The sequence below is a fragment of the Protopterus annectens genome, chromosome 3.part1 (genome assembly GCF_019279795.1).
Source record: "Protopterus annectens isolate FY-2018-M chromosome 3.part1, PAN1.0, whole genome shotgun sequence".
Classification (NCBI taxonomy): Eukaryota; Metazoa; Chordata; order Ceratodontiformes; family Protopteridae; genus Protopterus; species Protopterus annectens.
The window spans coordinates 1393210775-1393228342 of NC_056732.1; the positions used below are offsets into that span (position 1 = coordinate 1393210775).

The 17568-nt window shown below is 37.6% G+C and overlaps 1 protein-coding gene across 1 annotated transcript in view; it reads left to right on the forward strand.

The window, feature by feature from the left end:
• The window catches only part of LOC122798476, an 820137-nt gene extending 809653 nt beyond the window's left edge, over positions 1-10484 (forward strand). The window contains exon 10 of the mRNA XM_044067429.1: positions 10160-10484. Coding sequence (XP_043923364.1) covers positions 10160-10285 — 126 coding nt within the window. The 3' untranslated portion in view covers positions 10286-10484. The remainder of the gene's footprint in view (positions 1-10159) is intronic.
• Positions 10485-17568: the final 7084 nt, after the last annotated feature.

Genomic DNA, 17568 nt, shown 5'->3' on the forward strand with positions numbered 1-17568 from the left:
TGATTTACATTTTCAGTTTTTCTACTTTACCGTTTGGGTTGTCAACAGCTCCAAAAAATGTTCACAAAGTTCCTGGCTCTTCTAATAGTTCTTTGAAGATTACAAGTCATTCACATTTTCCATATTTAGATGACTGCCTTGTTTTTTCAGATTCTTTTACAGGTTGTCAAGATTCCCAGGTTTGGGTTAAAAAAAAAAAAAAAAAAACTTCTTCTCGGTCTGGACTTTCATGTGAACAAAGAGAAATCTCTCATTCCATCTCACAGGATAGTGTTTCTGGGATGTCTCTATCCTAATCCCTCATGATGGCTTTGACAACATGAAATGTTACAAGGAACAGTTTCTGACATTTTCCAACAGACTCTGGCATCTGCCAGGGAATATCTCAGGATTCTAGGTTTCCTGGTCTCTTCAGTTCTCATGCTTCCTTTGACCGGACATCACGTGGGGAAAATTCATTGGTTCATCAAATCAGTTTGGACCCAACACCAGCACTCCCAGTCTTTTTAGATCCCAGTGCTAGGGTTGTATAAGGGGAGTAACTCTGACAGGCAAATTAGCTGTCTCTCAACCAAGATATAACTTTTTCTCCTCCATTCAAAACTCAGTTATTAACCACAAATGCCTGAGATATTGCTTGGGAAACTTTGTCTGAGGGGTTGACGTTTAGGGCCTATGGAACAAACAGGATAAATTAAAGCACATAAATGTGAAAGAAATGATGGCTCTAAAACATGCTCTTAAATCTCTGGACACCCTTTGGATTCCAGACCCTCTACTAGTAATCACAGACAACACCAGAGTGATGTGGTACATAAAAGAATGGTGGTGGGGGGGGCAGATCCTATTCCTTTTGTAGTTTAGCAATGGTATCCGGGGAACTAGCAACTCAACGCAATGTTGCCTGTCTATGCTATTTACATTCCATCAGAGCAGAATATTATAGCCCAGTAATCTGAGTAGGACCAAAACAGACTTTCAGAAATGGAAGTTACACCCAGGGGTTTTCTGGGAATTTACCAAGCTGTGGGAAACACCTCAAGTAAATCTGTTCACCTCTAGTCACAACAGGCAGTTAAACAAATTCTGCTCTAAGACTCCTTGCACAAAGGCTAGGAAGAAAAATGTCTTTTCATTCTCATGGATGGGGATTTTCTTGTATACCTGTCAACCCATTCCTATGATAACAAGTGTTCTTCTAAATGTTCAGAAGGACTCTCTAAGGGTGATACTAGTACCACCCTCATGGCCCAGGCAACAGTGTTTCTTCCTTCTTCTCAAACTGGCCAAGGGCAATTACCATCAGCTTTTTCATAGGATGAATTTACTCATAAAGGAAGGGGGATGTCTGATACACCCCAACTTCAATTTCTGCAACTCACTGTCTGGATGACAGAAACCTTTTAAGCACCCATTTCTGAGGATGTGCAGTAGGTATTAAAGGAGGCTAAAAAACTTGCTACTAGAAAATCATATTTGGCTAAGCAGAAAAGATTTTCTAGATGGTGTAAAAAAAAGAACCAAGATCCTCTTAAAGCGAAGACACTTCTTCTGCAGTATTTGCACAAGTTATTATCCTCTGGCCTTTCTTAATCATCAAGCAAAAATCATCTGTCAGCTATCTCTGCTTGCCTACCAATGGATCCCCCTTTCTACCCTGCTTCCTGGCAAACAGTCTTTGAAAGGGGTTTTACATATCCATCCATCTGGAAGACAGGTGGCTCGTTTATTGAATCTGAATTTTAATACTGTTTCCTTTTGAACCTTCTCATGGGACTGATTTCAAGTTTTTATCTTGGACAACACTGTTACTCATTAGTCTGATTTCTGCAAGAAGAGTATCTAAGTAGAGGCTTTTATGGTGATTCAACTCTATTTTATTTTTCAAAAAGATGCCAAAGCTGGTTTCACGCTTTACATTAGACCAATATATTACTCTTCCTTCTTTCTTTGGTGATCACAAAAAAAAAAGAAAAAATTTCTCTATAATCTGGATGCCGACAGGCAGCTCAAATATGCTTGGGCAGAACAAAACCCTTAAGGAAATCTGATCAGCTGTTTGTCTCTTATGAAGATAAGAAAAAAGGACAACCATTGTTAAAGCAGAAAAATTCTAAATGGTTGTCTCATGCTATTGCTTTTTGTTACTCTCACTATAACAAGACACTCCCCAGCAAGGCCAGGACCCACTCTACCAGAGTTTTAGCTACTTTTGTGGCTTCATGGAAAGTGGCCGACTCTAGGGACATACTAGAGACAGCAACCTGGTCATTTATGCACACCTTTACCAAGCATTACAAATCATACCCTTTTTCTAGGTCCACAGCAGGCTTGGCCCCTGGACTATGATACTTCTTCTTCCTCCTCCCTTTTGTTCTAAGATCGGGTTTTCAATCTGTATAGTAGGCTATTTAATTGTGATATAATGAATGACACAGTGTAAGTGTGTAAGTAAACTTACCATAGCACTAAGTGTTCAAATAGGTCACTGTTGCAGTAAGAGCACCCTCCACCTCCCCCTTTGTTTATTATGTTTTATGCCAGGATGTGGATATTTTTCCCTTTCTCCTAACATATACTTATCTGGTAGGGCTCTAACTTTCCTTACTCTGAGGCAAGAAAGCTCTGAAGGTTTGGTAACCTAACCACTGACTTTAAACCACTTTTCCTGAGATGTTTGGCAATTAGGGTGTGTGTTAGGTGTCCTAAAACGTTGTAAATTGTCCAATTGTCCTGTCCTTGGCAGTGTACAACCCATACAGCTTAGGCTATTACAACAGTGATCTACTTGAGCATCTACTGCTATGGTAAGTTTATTTACACAGTTGTACTTTCCCTGGTGTCCTGGCCAAATTTTCCTTAGTCAGCATGAATACCACATTGGAACTACTCGGTAAAGAGGCTTCTGGCCTAGTCAGACTAACCCAATCAACAAAGGGTAAATAAAATACATAATAAATAAACAGGTAAAGGGGTGAAAAGGAAGAACTGGGTCTCTAGCAAGAGTGGTAGATATGGTTGTGTGATGGTAAGGCCAAAGGTTTTATACTTACTTTCTCTAATTATGATGATCTTGATTTGAAAAGGCTGAAAACACAATACATAATTTGTGTATATAATACGCTCTGGAGGATGAATCCTAGAAAAGGAAGGCAAGGAATGTGCAGCAGGAGGAAAGGGGTCATTGGGAATACGTGAAGTCCAGTCATATTCACTAACATATAATGTATGGCAATGGACTTGTGATCAATGACAGAGCAGTAAAGAGTGGAGGAAGATTTGGAAAGAGGGTACTAGGCAGACGGGGAGAAGAACTTTTTTTTTTAAGGACTGGACAGTGGAGAGGATAGGGAATGGCAGAGTGAAAGAAGAAATATGAGACAGTCTGAGTATCAAAACAGGGAGCACACCAGTAAAAATTAAGGAAAGGAATATTAGGAATATAATAAGATGGAGATTAATCCATTTAAAAGAATACATGAAGAGAGAGAACAATGGAGCTACCAGATAAAAGAAGAGGCTTTTATGGAATGGGAGAAGAAAGGGCTGGGAAGGGATAAGATGCAGAAGAAATAATATCAGTTGAGAAAAGTAGTGTATGATAAAGGCTGGGAGAAACTAAATGAGCAGAAGATGTAATTCCAGTTAATTAAAACAGAGGGTGATAAATGGTTGGGGACTACTATATAAACATTTAGTGGAAAGATGGAAGATGAAAAAAAAGAAGTTTAGATATTTGTAGAAAAAGGTGAAAAGTAGTTGGGGTCAGGGAGACTGGAATGTGATAATAAAGATGTTACACTTAGGCCATTCAGTTCAATGCTGAATCAGAAGATGAGAATAATCTGAAATATTGTGATAATAGGTCTTGAAAGGAGATGATAAAACATTTGAGCTGAGGAGGGAAAGAGGTAGGTATAAATCACATATTTTAGGAAAATGAGAAGGCAAAAAAATGGGAAAAAATGGTAGAAGAATAGAGTAGGTGTGAGAAAAATTAAATTGGAGGAAGATGGTGGTTATTATGTCTCTTAGACGTAGATGAAAATAGAGGACATGGGATGAAGAAGCATCAAGTAATGTTAGCTTTTTCCCACATCGACCAAAGGGAAACTTGAAAAAATGAACAGAAATCTGACCTGGAACATAATGAAACACTATAGTTAGAAACAGACCCCCAGTCACTTCGTTCTCAGTATCTTGTTACACATATCAACCACCTTTTCTCCTCTGCCCGCAGGCATCCTGTTATCAGTGACTACTACTCTTACATCCTGCCTCTCTTCCTTCCTACCTCTGCATATTGTCCACCTTTCTCTGACCATCAGACTTACCTGTTGTGTTTCTCTCACTTTGCTGACTGTCTTCCTCCACATTCTGCTCTATTATCTCTGCCCACTCCGTCCGCCCTGTGGGCTCACTCCGCTCCCCTACCCTACCCCCAATTTCCACCCACCCCCAAATACTCCTACTTTTATAACCCTAGAAACCACACCCCTACTCAATTGACACCAATTACACAAACCCTAATTACAACACCCCTCCCCTTTAATACACCTCACCTTTCAATTACAACACTCTCTTCCACCTTTAACTCATTACAACTTACTATACTTCTCAAACTCTATCTGACCTACCATTCTTCATACTCCATCTATAACCTCACTTCCCAAATATCTATATAACAGTCAATCCTTCTCAAAACCAAATACTATTCTTCCTAGTACTCTTAAGTCCTCTTATTACATCCTATTTCCTAACCTACTATGAACAACCCATACACTCCATCTCTATATTTCCCTCTTTTCAAACGTCATCATCTATAACACCTTCACCTTTGACATTCCAAAACTCCATCTATAAATCCAACTACTCTCCAGCTAAATTTCACAGACTAACTCATATTATTTTATAACCAGAAAACAAAGAAACTTGCCTACTACTTTGTCATAAACCTTAAACCCAAACAACAAATACTCCACAACACACTTTTAGATGGAGATATTCATCCAAACCCTGGCCCACTGCACACCCAGACCTTAACTACCAAAAACAATGACAACCCTAAACCTATACCAACAACCAAATCTACCAACTCTCTCACCATAGCTCATCTGAATATACATAGTATTTACAACAAAATTGCACAACTACATGCACTCCTTGATGTCAACCAATTTGACATCCTATGCCTATCTGAAACATGGCTAAAACCCACTATTAATGACTGTGAAATTACCCCACCAGGATATAAAATAATTAGACTAGACCGCACAACAAAAAAGGGAGGAGGTGTTGCTGTTCTTTACAAAACTCAACTACAAATCAGCACCATCAATCTGAACCTCCCCTTAAACAATAACACTGAACTAATATGCTCTAAACTTCAAGTAAACAAAAGTAAAGCCATCTATATTATTTGTACATATCTCCCCCCAGGAGATAACATTAACACCCTTGAGTACATTCTCAACTGGCTCGCTTCTAATGTCCCACAAGAAACGATAATGCTAGGTGACCTAAATATCGACTGGAATCACTGCAACCGCTCAAACCCCACCTCCCATATTAATCTCCATAGCTTCTCTCAACTAATTTCAGGCCCGACCAGAATTAACAAAAGCAACAATAAAGACTCTATTTTGGACTGGATACTTACTAATACTCCCCAACAAACCTACACTTCAGGCACCCTACCAGATGACTCTCCATACTTGAAAAAAACTAACCAGAACAAAAACAGACCAGCAAAATGACTCAAAGGAAGCAAACCAAGCAGGAACAAATCACACCACAAATTTACCTAGGTTTCGTCTTTAATCAGACTTCTTCAGAATACAAATGTTAAAAACCACTCCCATTTTATATATAACACATGATAATGACATCATCAAATAATTAGTGATACAAGTCACCTTTAAAAATAAAAGAAACAAACATTGTTAAAAACAATTGACATAAACCCAAACTAAAAAGCAGTTACAAAAACTACTGTGAACAAATAAATAAACAGACACTGGTAGTAAGGTCAACAATAATCATTAAATATGCGTGTATGTAAATACAAAAAAATTCAGTGACAAACCTACCCTAAAATATTCCTTAGCCTGAAAATGGGCATAATGCTAATGCAATCATTAATGCCTGGAAACACCAGAGCATTTAATTTCAACTGCCATTTCATCTCACAAATGTCTAGATGTACTTCAAGCTTCTTACCCTGAGTATCGACCAAAACTTGCTGTATAACACTAAATTTAAAAATGTGACCCGCGTTACATTCGATATGCCTGTATAGAGCATTGGTCTTTTTCTTTAACCTAATGTCAGATTGATGCTCAGTAATACGGTCCCTAAGTGCCCTGCTGGTCTTCCCAATGTAAAAGGCCGGGCACTGCCCACACAGAGCCACATATACTAAACTCCTACTATAACAGTCAAAATGGCCCCCAGACCTAATAGTAACCCCAGCCACTGTAAAATCGGGACTGGTTGGATTAATCAAATGACATACACTGCATCTACCACATTTGAAAGTACCCCTGCTCCTGTTGGAAACAAGGTGAGATGACTCATCCCTTTCTAAAAGCTGCTTGAATGAGCGACCCTTCCTGAAAACACATCTGGGTGGTGCCCCTAGTTTTTCACTGACCCTATGATCAAGCCTCAAAAACTTCCAGTTGTTCATAACTATCTCAGCAATATACGGGGCATCAAAGGAATAAGTGGTGATAAATAATAAAGAGTTAACCTCATCAACCCGTGTGGGATCAGCAACACTCTCAGATCCAGCTAACACTGCACCAACACTCAGTGTATCCCCAAAATTAACACCCAACCGCACTGATTTAACGTCAGGTTTCCCATGTATTAAAGCCCAATAAACACCACTTGCTCTTTTTGATATAACCTCATCAGCAACACAGGTACATAATGCTAAACTAACCCTACCAGATGATCTAAGCGATCACCTATTAACCTATATTATTAGAAAAAAAAACATCATCACTTTTCCTACCTCATTCCGTACATTACGCTCAAAAAAAATTTAATTCAGAACTCTTTCTTACACAACTACACCATTGTAACTGGACTCCTCTAAAGTCACTACCTCTCAATGATGCAGTACAATACTTCAACTCCACATTCTTATCTATTTTAGATCAGCATGCACCAATACGCAAGATTAGAATCAAAACCAAACCTGCCCCCTGGATTAGCAACAACACTAGACAACTAATCATTACCAGAAACAAATACTGGGCTAAATGGCATACTTCCAAGACCCAAGCTGACCATCAAACCTTTAGAGAATGTAGGAACAAAACTAAAAAAGCCATACTATCTGACAAACAGAACTACTACCTTCGTCTACAACAAATATCCAATAAGGAACCTAAAAAATTTTGGTCCACCATTAATAATCTTCTATCCCCAGGCCAATCAATCACACCCAACCCACAGGACTCTAACCCTGATAACCCTATACAAATAGCTAATGCCTTTAACTCCTACTTCACAAATACTATACAAAATCTGGCTAGTCACCTATCTCCTGACACCACAAATCTACATCCCTTCTCTGTAAATACACCACCCTCATTTCACTTCCTTCCCATCCCTACATCATATATTGTATCACTACTGCACAAACTAAAACCTTCCTCCCCCTCTGAAAACAAACTCCCTGCTGGGTTTCTGCAAATAGGAGCTAAAGCTATTGCTTATCCTATTTCTATACTGATAAATAGATCCATCAATCTAGGAACTGTCCCTGATATCTGGAAAATATCCCACATCATCCCACTACACAAAGGGGGAAACTCTATTGAACTGTCTAACTATTGTCCCATTGCTTTATTATCCCCTATTGCCAAAATCTTGGAACAATGTATCCATAAACAACTCCTAAACCATCTTCTCCAAAACAACCTACTTGCTAACTGTCAACACGGCTTCAGACCTTCCCACAGTACCACCACTGCTCTGCTCTCATTCACAAACACCATCAACACTAACCGCAACTTAAACAGTCTTTCATCTGCACTATTCATTGACTTGTCTAAAGCCTTTGACACGGTGAATCACAAAATGCTCTTACACATTCTCAATTCTCTCTCACTGGATCCTAACAGCATAACTTGGTTTAAATCTTACCTCAAAAACCGTCAACAAGCAGAAGTCTGGAAAAACTCGCTATCTGACCACCTTCCTATCTCCCTAGGTGTTCCACAAGGCTCTATCTTAGGTCCACTTCTTTTTTCCATCTTTATCAATGACCTTCAATCAGCTATCCCTTTTTCTAACTGTATTCAATATGCAGATGACTCCACTATTATCTGCACAGCTACCTCTCAATCTGAACTTCAGTCTCTTACCCAAAAAGCCTTTAACACAGTAGAACAATGGTTCTCCCAACGCTGCCTTCTACTCAATCCAAAGAAAACAAAACTTCTACTCTTCTCACCAACACGCAACCAAATCCCCCTAAATTTCTCTATCACTTCCAACAACAATACTAGTATCTCTCCCGACACCACCACAAAATTACTAGGAATTACAATAGACAATAAACTCAATTTTGAAAATCACATTAACTGTACTATAAAAACTGTGAACAAAAAGATAGGAACCCTATATAGAATCAAACCATTTCTTACCCCCAGCTACTAGAATTACCCTAGCCAAAACCCATCTAATATCTACTTTACTCTATGCATGTCCTATTTACACCAACCTGTCCAAAAAAAACTTAATAAACTAGTTATATCCTACAACAACATTGCTAGATTTGCTACCGGATCTCCTTTTAGGACCCACCACCGTATTAATCTAAGACAACTTGGCTGGCTAGAACTTCCCAATCAGATCAAACTACAATAACTAATAATAGCTCAAAAAACCCTGTACCAACCCACCAAAACTCCAATACTCACCAGCCTTATTACCCCTTATTATAACCTTAAACATCTATGCTCCTCCAATAAACTCCTGATCAATAGGACTACACCTAATAACTCTGCAGGAGATAGCTTATTCTCCAACTCAGTTGGGAAACATTGGAACAAATTACCCGCTGATATCTCATCCCTGACTTCTCTTCCTATTTTCAAGAAGAATCTCAAATTGTACCTTAACAAAAAATGGCTATACCCCTGCATTAACCCAGACTAGCCTTGCTCTTCTGTCTCCTACCTCCCTTTCCCTCTCCCCCTTCTTCACCCAATAACCCAGTTGATGTTTCCTAAGCTCCACAACTACACATTAAGACAGGAAACTTACCAGTTGAATAAGTACCAAAAAGTTTTTTTTTTCTTCTTTCCTCTCTTCTTAGGTGTATATTTTTGCCTCTCTTTCATAAAAGTAACAATTTTTTAGACCTAGGAAAATAACCTGTTTCTCAACTCACCCTATTCTTTCTCTGATACCTTTCCTATCTTTCCTTCACCTCATTTCTTACTTTATCCTTTTTTCATATTAGCTACTTTATAAAATATTGTTCTTTGCCCATCCCAAAAAAAAAAAAAAAAAAATTTCATTTTTTATTTTGTTTTTTCCTGCTTAGTGTTTTACTGTTATTACTTTTATGTAGACCAGTTTTTTAACTATGTATTAATACTTGGAGCTTTTCTCCCCAGGCCTCTACTGAAAATGGACATATATCCAGTTAGACTAGCCCGGTCAACAAATGTAAAATAAAAAAATAAATAAATAAAATAAAATAAATTATAGACATGCATTGCATGTGGAAAACAGCTAAATTAAGTTAATGCTCAGCATTTACATAAAAATGGAAAAACATTCATTCTTTTTGAACTTATGCAAATGCCATCTCTCATTTGTCAGAGTTACACTGCTGTTCCCCCACTGTGATAAGAAATATGCTAGCAACATAATATAGTAACACTAACAGTGCAAGTAACTCTCTGGAATTATCAATTTTTTTTTTTACTTCTGTTTAATAGGATCTCTTTGCAAGTGCATGTATTGCACAAAGGTTTTGACCTAGGTTTTATATCATTAACTTAACTTGTTAAAAGCAAATATTATAGAAATGATAAGAAAACAAATCATCCATAATAAATACAGGAATTACGAATGATGATTACCCATTAATGCAAACTACAAATAATGCAGTTATTTTGAATTTTTAATACAGGAAGCCAGAAGGATACGGGTAGACAACCACAATAAAGAAATAACAGAACGGTTATTTCAAGTTGAAAATGTGGAACGAGAAAGAGAAGCAGTCAGAGCAAAACAAAGAATGCACAAGCAGTACTGAATACAGAAAATTTGTACTTCCTTACCAATTAATTTTCTTTTTCCATCACATGCTACCTAATAGTATAAAGTGTCACTGTGGCTCTAGGAAATAATCAGGTAATAGTTATCTGATTCCGCTATGATAATCATTCCAGATTCACTTAGGAACGTATTCAGTAATATCTTATGCTCATATGTAATAAACACATTATAAAATATTTGAATAGTCCTAAATGCAGTAACTACCACTAATACAGTTACATGTAATTTTTTTCAAAGTTTTGTGTTGTTTTCTTCTAATATTGCAGTGCATTTAAATCATTCTACTAGATACTTAAAAGTCTTTTTTTTAATGTGAAAGAAGGGATAAGTGAGAGTCTCATTATTATCAGCATTACCTTTTTTTCTTCCTAACAGCTCTCCTCCTGTTGGATATCAAGAGCAAAACAATGACTGGCTTTATTGAGTTGCTTCTGAGTGAATCTTTTCTAAATGTCATAATGTCTGGCATGCCTCTTGGCCAGACTAATATCTCCAGTTCACTCTGTACACAAGCACACCGTAATAGGCCTTGCCCTAGTTGGTGCTCTCGCCATGAGTCTTAAACCCCCTGATGGCAAGCATGTATCAGTTGCTCACTTCCATGCCGACTTGAACAGTGACTCTACGACTCCACTGACAAACTGCTAATCACACACAGCCTGTGCTATAGTCAGGGCTTAATCGTGGAGCTTCTTCACTATTAGAAAACATAAGACAATGATGTTAAATGATTATCTGTGGGCCAAATCTGTCATGCACTGGCTTGCTGGTGAATCTCACCTTAAGTTTCCCACTATGAAGGTAAAATTATGCAATCATTTGCATTAGCATGATATAAAAAAATTAGACTTAGAGCTGGAGAAAGATTAAATTAGTACCACTGCTTCACTAGACTGATATAAGTATTCTGTTCTGTTCTGATCATAATCGGGTAATTAGGGCCAACATACAGTAGTTTCAGCTCTAAAACATTCAGACAGCTATACAGTATAAATCAGCCAGTTTTTCTACACCCATTCAGTTTCTTAGGAGTGATCGTCATGTCCATTCACAGCCAGCCTCTAGGGGATTTTTATCAAACTGTAATTCTGAACAAGCCTAAAGTGTTCCATTTCAGTTTAAGTATGTATCACAGTACTTTGTAACTTAAGTAATGTAGGTATTTTCTATCCCATCATAATAATATGAACGGTTTCTAAATAAGAAGCTTTGTAAGCTTTTTATCAAGGATATGCCCATATATTCTTCTGTATCCCTTAGTGGCATCACTGAATTGTGTTTGTGTGTGTGTGTGAGTGTGTGTGTGTGTGTAGGGGCGTCCATAGACTTTAATGTTTGGGGCCTTGCGCATGCACTTTGGTACATCCATAAAGTCTATGGGCACACCCCCGTGCTATTCCTACATTTTAGTGATGTCAGTTAGGTAAAAATATTATGTTATTTAGGTTTTCATTTAAACATCACCTTGTGTAACAAATATAACTGAGAGAAAAATGCAGCATGACACTTGAGGCATCACATGGCACAATGCATATGTTAAGTACAAAAGTGAGACTGAACACTGTAACATTCTTCTAATGTAAAAGCTTAATGCTTGCATTTCAGCTGGCTTGCAAAAGTGTGTTTGAGCATTGCTTTGGTCAAAAGCTTGGGGGACTTCATTCTTAGGGGGTATTTATAGAATGGAGAACGTAAACAGTAATATAAGGTATCTGTCTTGTGCAGTAGCCAGAATATCAGATCCGCAGGTTTATTTCATCAGTTGAATAGGATAGTAATCTGGATTCCATTGTCCTTGGAGATACAACTTTTCTGACTGGAAATGTAATCAGAGCAGCACATAAGTAGTTTTTAGAAATGGTAAGAATGGCCTTACTAACACATATGCTAGTATTTTGGGAGTACATTTTTGTTGGATTCTTGAACTCGTGAGCAACAAGTACAGAATATAAAGCAATGGCTTAATTGTGGGGGCTAGTAATGTCCAAGAATGCAGACCCATTCTGACATGATGGTCACTATCTGTCTTGGTGAAGAAATTGAACAGGAACAACTGGTTTAAGTGTTTTGTTAGTAAGCACTTAAACTAAGGGGGAAATGCATAGAAAAGCTTCATGGATATCTTATCCTTTCCTCTCACATCATTAGATTAGCTACCATCCAGTAGTGGATCAGGAAAAGATCAGTGGTAAATATGAATAAAGGTCCAGATAACATACATGGTAAATACAAGGGAAAGACAAAAAAACACAAAACAAAGGAAAATATAAGATAATGAAAAACAATGTTCTACAATGCAGGAGAAAAGCTGCCTGAGTTTTTAGCTTTCATGGAGAAGCAATATCTTGATCCAGTGTCAGTAACAGAAACATGCTGCATAGACCGTCTTGAAGGGGATGCACATATAAAGATGTATAGAGTTTATATGAGAGGGCACATAGATAAAATGTGAAGAGATGTATCAATAAGAGAAGGGATCAAAGAAGTATACAAATAACTAAACAATGAAAAAAGGAAGCACACACTGGAGACTACAAAATAACAGCAGTCTAGAGAGACATTATACAGAGCTCATCATTATGGCAGGGAATAAGTTAAGCAAATGGTAGTATGCTTAGTATGACAAAGAAAGTGGAGTTATTTTGGTGAGAAAATGTAATCTACTGAATCTTAAATTGAATAACTTTATTGCAACAATGTCCATTAGTAAGATCATCTGTGGTGTCCTAAACGTAGTACTATAACCTCCCCAAGAAATGTTAGCTTTTGACCTGGCATTCTCAAATGGTGATGTCAGACAGTCTCTAATTTGCAAGTAGAAAGCCATATCAGAATAAATGATCACAAGACAGGAGGGTGTTCATCATGAATTTATCCACTGAGCTGAACCAATCAAAAGTGAGAGTTCAATAAATCCACAGTAGAAATATGAATACAGAAATACTGTAACATGAAATGGCAACTCTGTTAACTTGACAATGCAGAAAGCCATAAGAAACAAGGGGTTTTGTTTTTGCAAGAGCAAGCTCCCATGCACCACCACACTCATGCATCTCTAAATATTCTAACTCCCAGGGGTACTGCCACACATTTACATTTTATAATCAAACCTAATGTTGTTGCACCCACCATCTACCTAGCAATTTAAAAATGTACTCAACCCTCAAAATACTAGTAACTCCAAGATCACATAGCCTTGGAGGCAAGGAGAAACACCTTTAATCTCACACTTCTATGATCTTACTGCAGTCCTTATTCTTCAACTAAAAACAGGGCAGTGTTAGATTAAAAATTTATTTTATTTTATTTTTATTTTACATTTGTTAACTGGGCTAGTCTAACTGGATATATTTCCATTTTCAGTAGAGGCCCGGGGAGAAAAGCTCCAGTGAAACAAAATAAAAATTGAAATTAAACATTTAAAAATTAAAAAAACATTTAAAAATTAAAAAATAATTAAAAAACAGTTAAAAATTAAAAATCAATATTAATACATAATAAATGAATGGATTTCAATAGAAGATTATTCAAAAAGCAGGAAGTAATTAGAATACAATAAATTACAGCAGTATTGTTAGAGTAATGTAGGTATTTACAATAGTAGAGGTGACAATATGTATAGGATAATTCAATATGCAGTGAGATACATGTAGACTAAGGATTGACTATTCCTGTTTCATCTTAATCTGGTACTTTCATACCTAGGTATCCTGAGTTCAATAATCTAGGAGGGCAGTCTTTGATAAAAATGAGACAATACTTCATAAAAGCTCCAGTCAATGGCAGCTGACCCCAGAGGTACAGAGAGAGGAATCCGTAAACTGTGAAAAAAATAACTCATGCTCAATTAGAGGCATGGGTACTAGATGGGCTGGGCTGGGAAGGATCAGAATGAATGGCCAGTGATGTCTCAAGTACCATGGCGGGTGGACACAGTTCTGACAAACTGCTTGGGTGACTTCTAGAGGAAGCTCTAGGTGTTACATGCATCTGTCATAAGCTTGCTGAGCACAGACTGCCAAGAGGTGTTGTTACACCTGAAGCCAGGGATGGCATCTATGTGATGCCACACATGCATTCAGCAGTAGGCAGCTATGGTGGCGCTCGAGGGAGTTGCCACGGGGAGTTAGCACCTACTGAATGGCCCACTCCCTTACCACCCAACTCTTGTCTCTCACAGAGGAAGAGAACCATGTGAATGTCACCTAAGAAAGGGACTGGCCCTAACCTCTTTGAATGAGAACACTGATGACCTCAACTACATAGCATGAATGGGTCATACGACTCTTCAGTGAGTATCAGTATGGGAGGAGATTGGTGAACTCACCCTGACAACCCACTCCCATTTTTATCAGAAGTAACAATTGTGTCAATTGGATGAATGTAGTGGAGCAAGGTAAAGGTCAGGCAGACTGGGGGGAAGATAAAAGCAAAAAAAGCTGTAGTCAATGGGCATAAAGGTAGTATGAAATAACAATGGAATAAAAAACAAAGCCAGTTTCAGAAGTAACACACTTTAGCATGAAACAAGTATTGCAGGCCAAAAAGAAGGAGAAAATTGTGTTCCTCAAACATGGTGATATCAAAAATTGAGGAAAATATGGGTAATTTACAACAATGTAAAAATAACACAAAAGTAAGAAGAAAACAATATTATTAAAGTAGAAGCTAGCAGAAAAAGCAGTAAGAAAAACAAAAGCCCAGACTGAGAAAAAGATACAGTACTGGATTTAGAAAAAATTCCTTTAGCTCCGTGATAACAGAGCCATAGTTGGCTCATTTGGTGCCCAGTGCTGCTCCCCAATCTGAAATCCTTCAACACTAGCTTGAAAAAAAAGCTCCATTCTGGTGCTCCCCAACACTACAGGGGTGCCAAGTCCAAATGCTGTACACCATACACTCTTATGCTTTAAGTGAGAGCAAATAAAGGGTCCCTTCTCTGACATGGCACTCCTTCCTTCTTAAGGTGGAGCATCTTACACCCTCATGCTCTATTGTACCCTCTACTGTTATGTGATGAAAAAAAGTAAGCCCTTCTGCCCTCCGCCCCCCTGCACCACTTTAGTAATGGGTGCTAACCCTAACCCTAATGCTGCCCCTTTCCCCAACTGTAACCCTACACCTTAACGTCATTAAAACCTTCCTATAACATTGCCACTATTCAGACAAATTTGAGGCTAGTGTTATGGGTAGTTAGTTTTAATAGCAGGAGAGGAAATAGTTTTCCTCTCTCAATATTACTGTTTTCAGTTATGTTTTTGTTCACTGTTGTGTATGATCAAACTTATTTTGTCATGTATATACCAAAAGGCGGTGACCACTCAAAGGATGAAAAAAGTACTGGCCAGGAAGCCACAGAATCTACTAGTACAGAATATTCTTTCTTCATGTCAGCACAGACACAGGGCTTGCCATCACAGTCAAACAGCTATTTCCATCTAATTCACTATAACTCCAGTAATCAGGGCAAAGGAAATTGTACTACAACTATATTTCTAAACTACTAGTAACCACAGGAAATGCTGTAAATAACACAAATGCCAAAACTCCACAGCAGTGCAGAAAAGAAAGCCAGTAAAAGTCCATACACCTATAGGCAAAGACAAAGCCAAGCCAAATCAATATGGTATAAAGTTTAATACAAAATATCTACACCAAATAAGCGCTTTCATTTCACCCATGGAAACTTCATCAGAATGGTGTATTGTCACAAACAAACTGTTAAAATAATCAAAACTTGAATGTGAGTGGCTGTAAGTTAATTACACAACGTTTGAAAATTGAAAGAAACATCACAGAAACTTGTGCACTATTGTTTAACATATATACACACACACACATATATCAACAGCACAACTTGGTAAAAATATTTACAAATATTTACAAAAATATATGTACACTCACATTCAGGTTTTGATTATTTTAACTGTTTGTTTGTGACAGACAATACACCATTCTGATGAAGTTTCTGTGGGTGAAAAGAAAACGCTTATTTGGTGTGAATATTTTGTATTAAACTTTATACCATATTGGTTTGGCTTGGCTTTGTCTTTGCCTATAGGTGTATGGGCTATATTTCTAAACTGCTTGAAAGTATTTGGCCTGGTAAACTGCTTACTATTCAATGTGATTAAAAGCAGCAGTAATTGGCGATAGAACAAGTAGATAGTTTTAGAGCTACTTAAATCATGCTGAGTCAGTATTCTGACAGAAAAGCAGCTTATGCTTTTACCAGGTAAAAATGGGAGTTTTCCAGGGTTCAGTATTATAAGTATTATTACTTTCTTTATTTAATGACAGAATGTTTGCATATACTGGAGAGGCATCCCTCATACAATACACAAGACATTTGCACTCACTTGTGCAGTATAAATTGTCCTGCGTCTTTGCCAGGTTTCAGCTGTCTTTGTTAGTGGTTAATTAACAGGTGATTACTTCTCTACAAATGCAAAACCAAAGTTATGCTATTTAGTATATACACAGAAGTAGTGGTGAAACCTCCCATTGCACCATTGGCAGTGGAGATGGGCCTCTCAACGCAGAATAGGAAATATCTAAGTGTCTCAAAGGATAACAAGTTGTCTGTCTTCTACTCTTCGTTTAACAAAATTCATATAACCATGTCTGACCTAATATACTACTATTTAACTGCACCCATTGCTGATTATGCTGCTGCAAAATAAACGTATGTCATAACTGTCTGCTTTATTCATTGTTACATTGTATGTAATGCTGCTAATGTTGCCGCAATCTGTATGTTATATAACTACGACTGTAAACCATTCAAGTGAAGTTTTGTGTGTACTGCTACTAAATGTTACCCAAGTATTCTGTATGCTGTATAAATACTACTGTTATAATAATATGTGATGCTTTTCTCTCTGGGCCTCCAATTAAAAGGGGCTTGTTCACCTAGTTGGACTTTCCATGTAGACAAATGGAATGAATGATTAAATAAATTCTTTCAAACCTAGTCAGCGTGTACTAGAACACCTAAACCAAAATTTGTGGTGCTGCATTAAACTTAAGTGTTGGGATGCTTCTAAATCTAGACTACATGTAGACCATTCTAATTGCAAAAGTATTCTGTTATTCTGCTGTGTTAAGAAATATGTAAAACAATGTGCTCTATATGTGGCCAGATCTTAAAAAAGCATGTCTTACAGCAAATTGGCACATTCAGTTTTTTTGGCCACAAACTTCTGTACAAATATATGTGGCTTGATTTAGCCCATTAACAATCTGGCACAATGGTCAGCC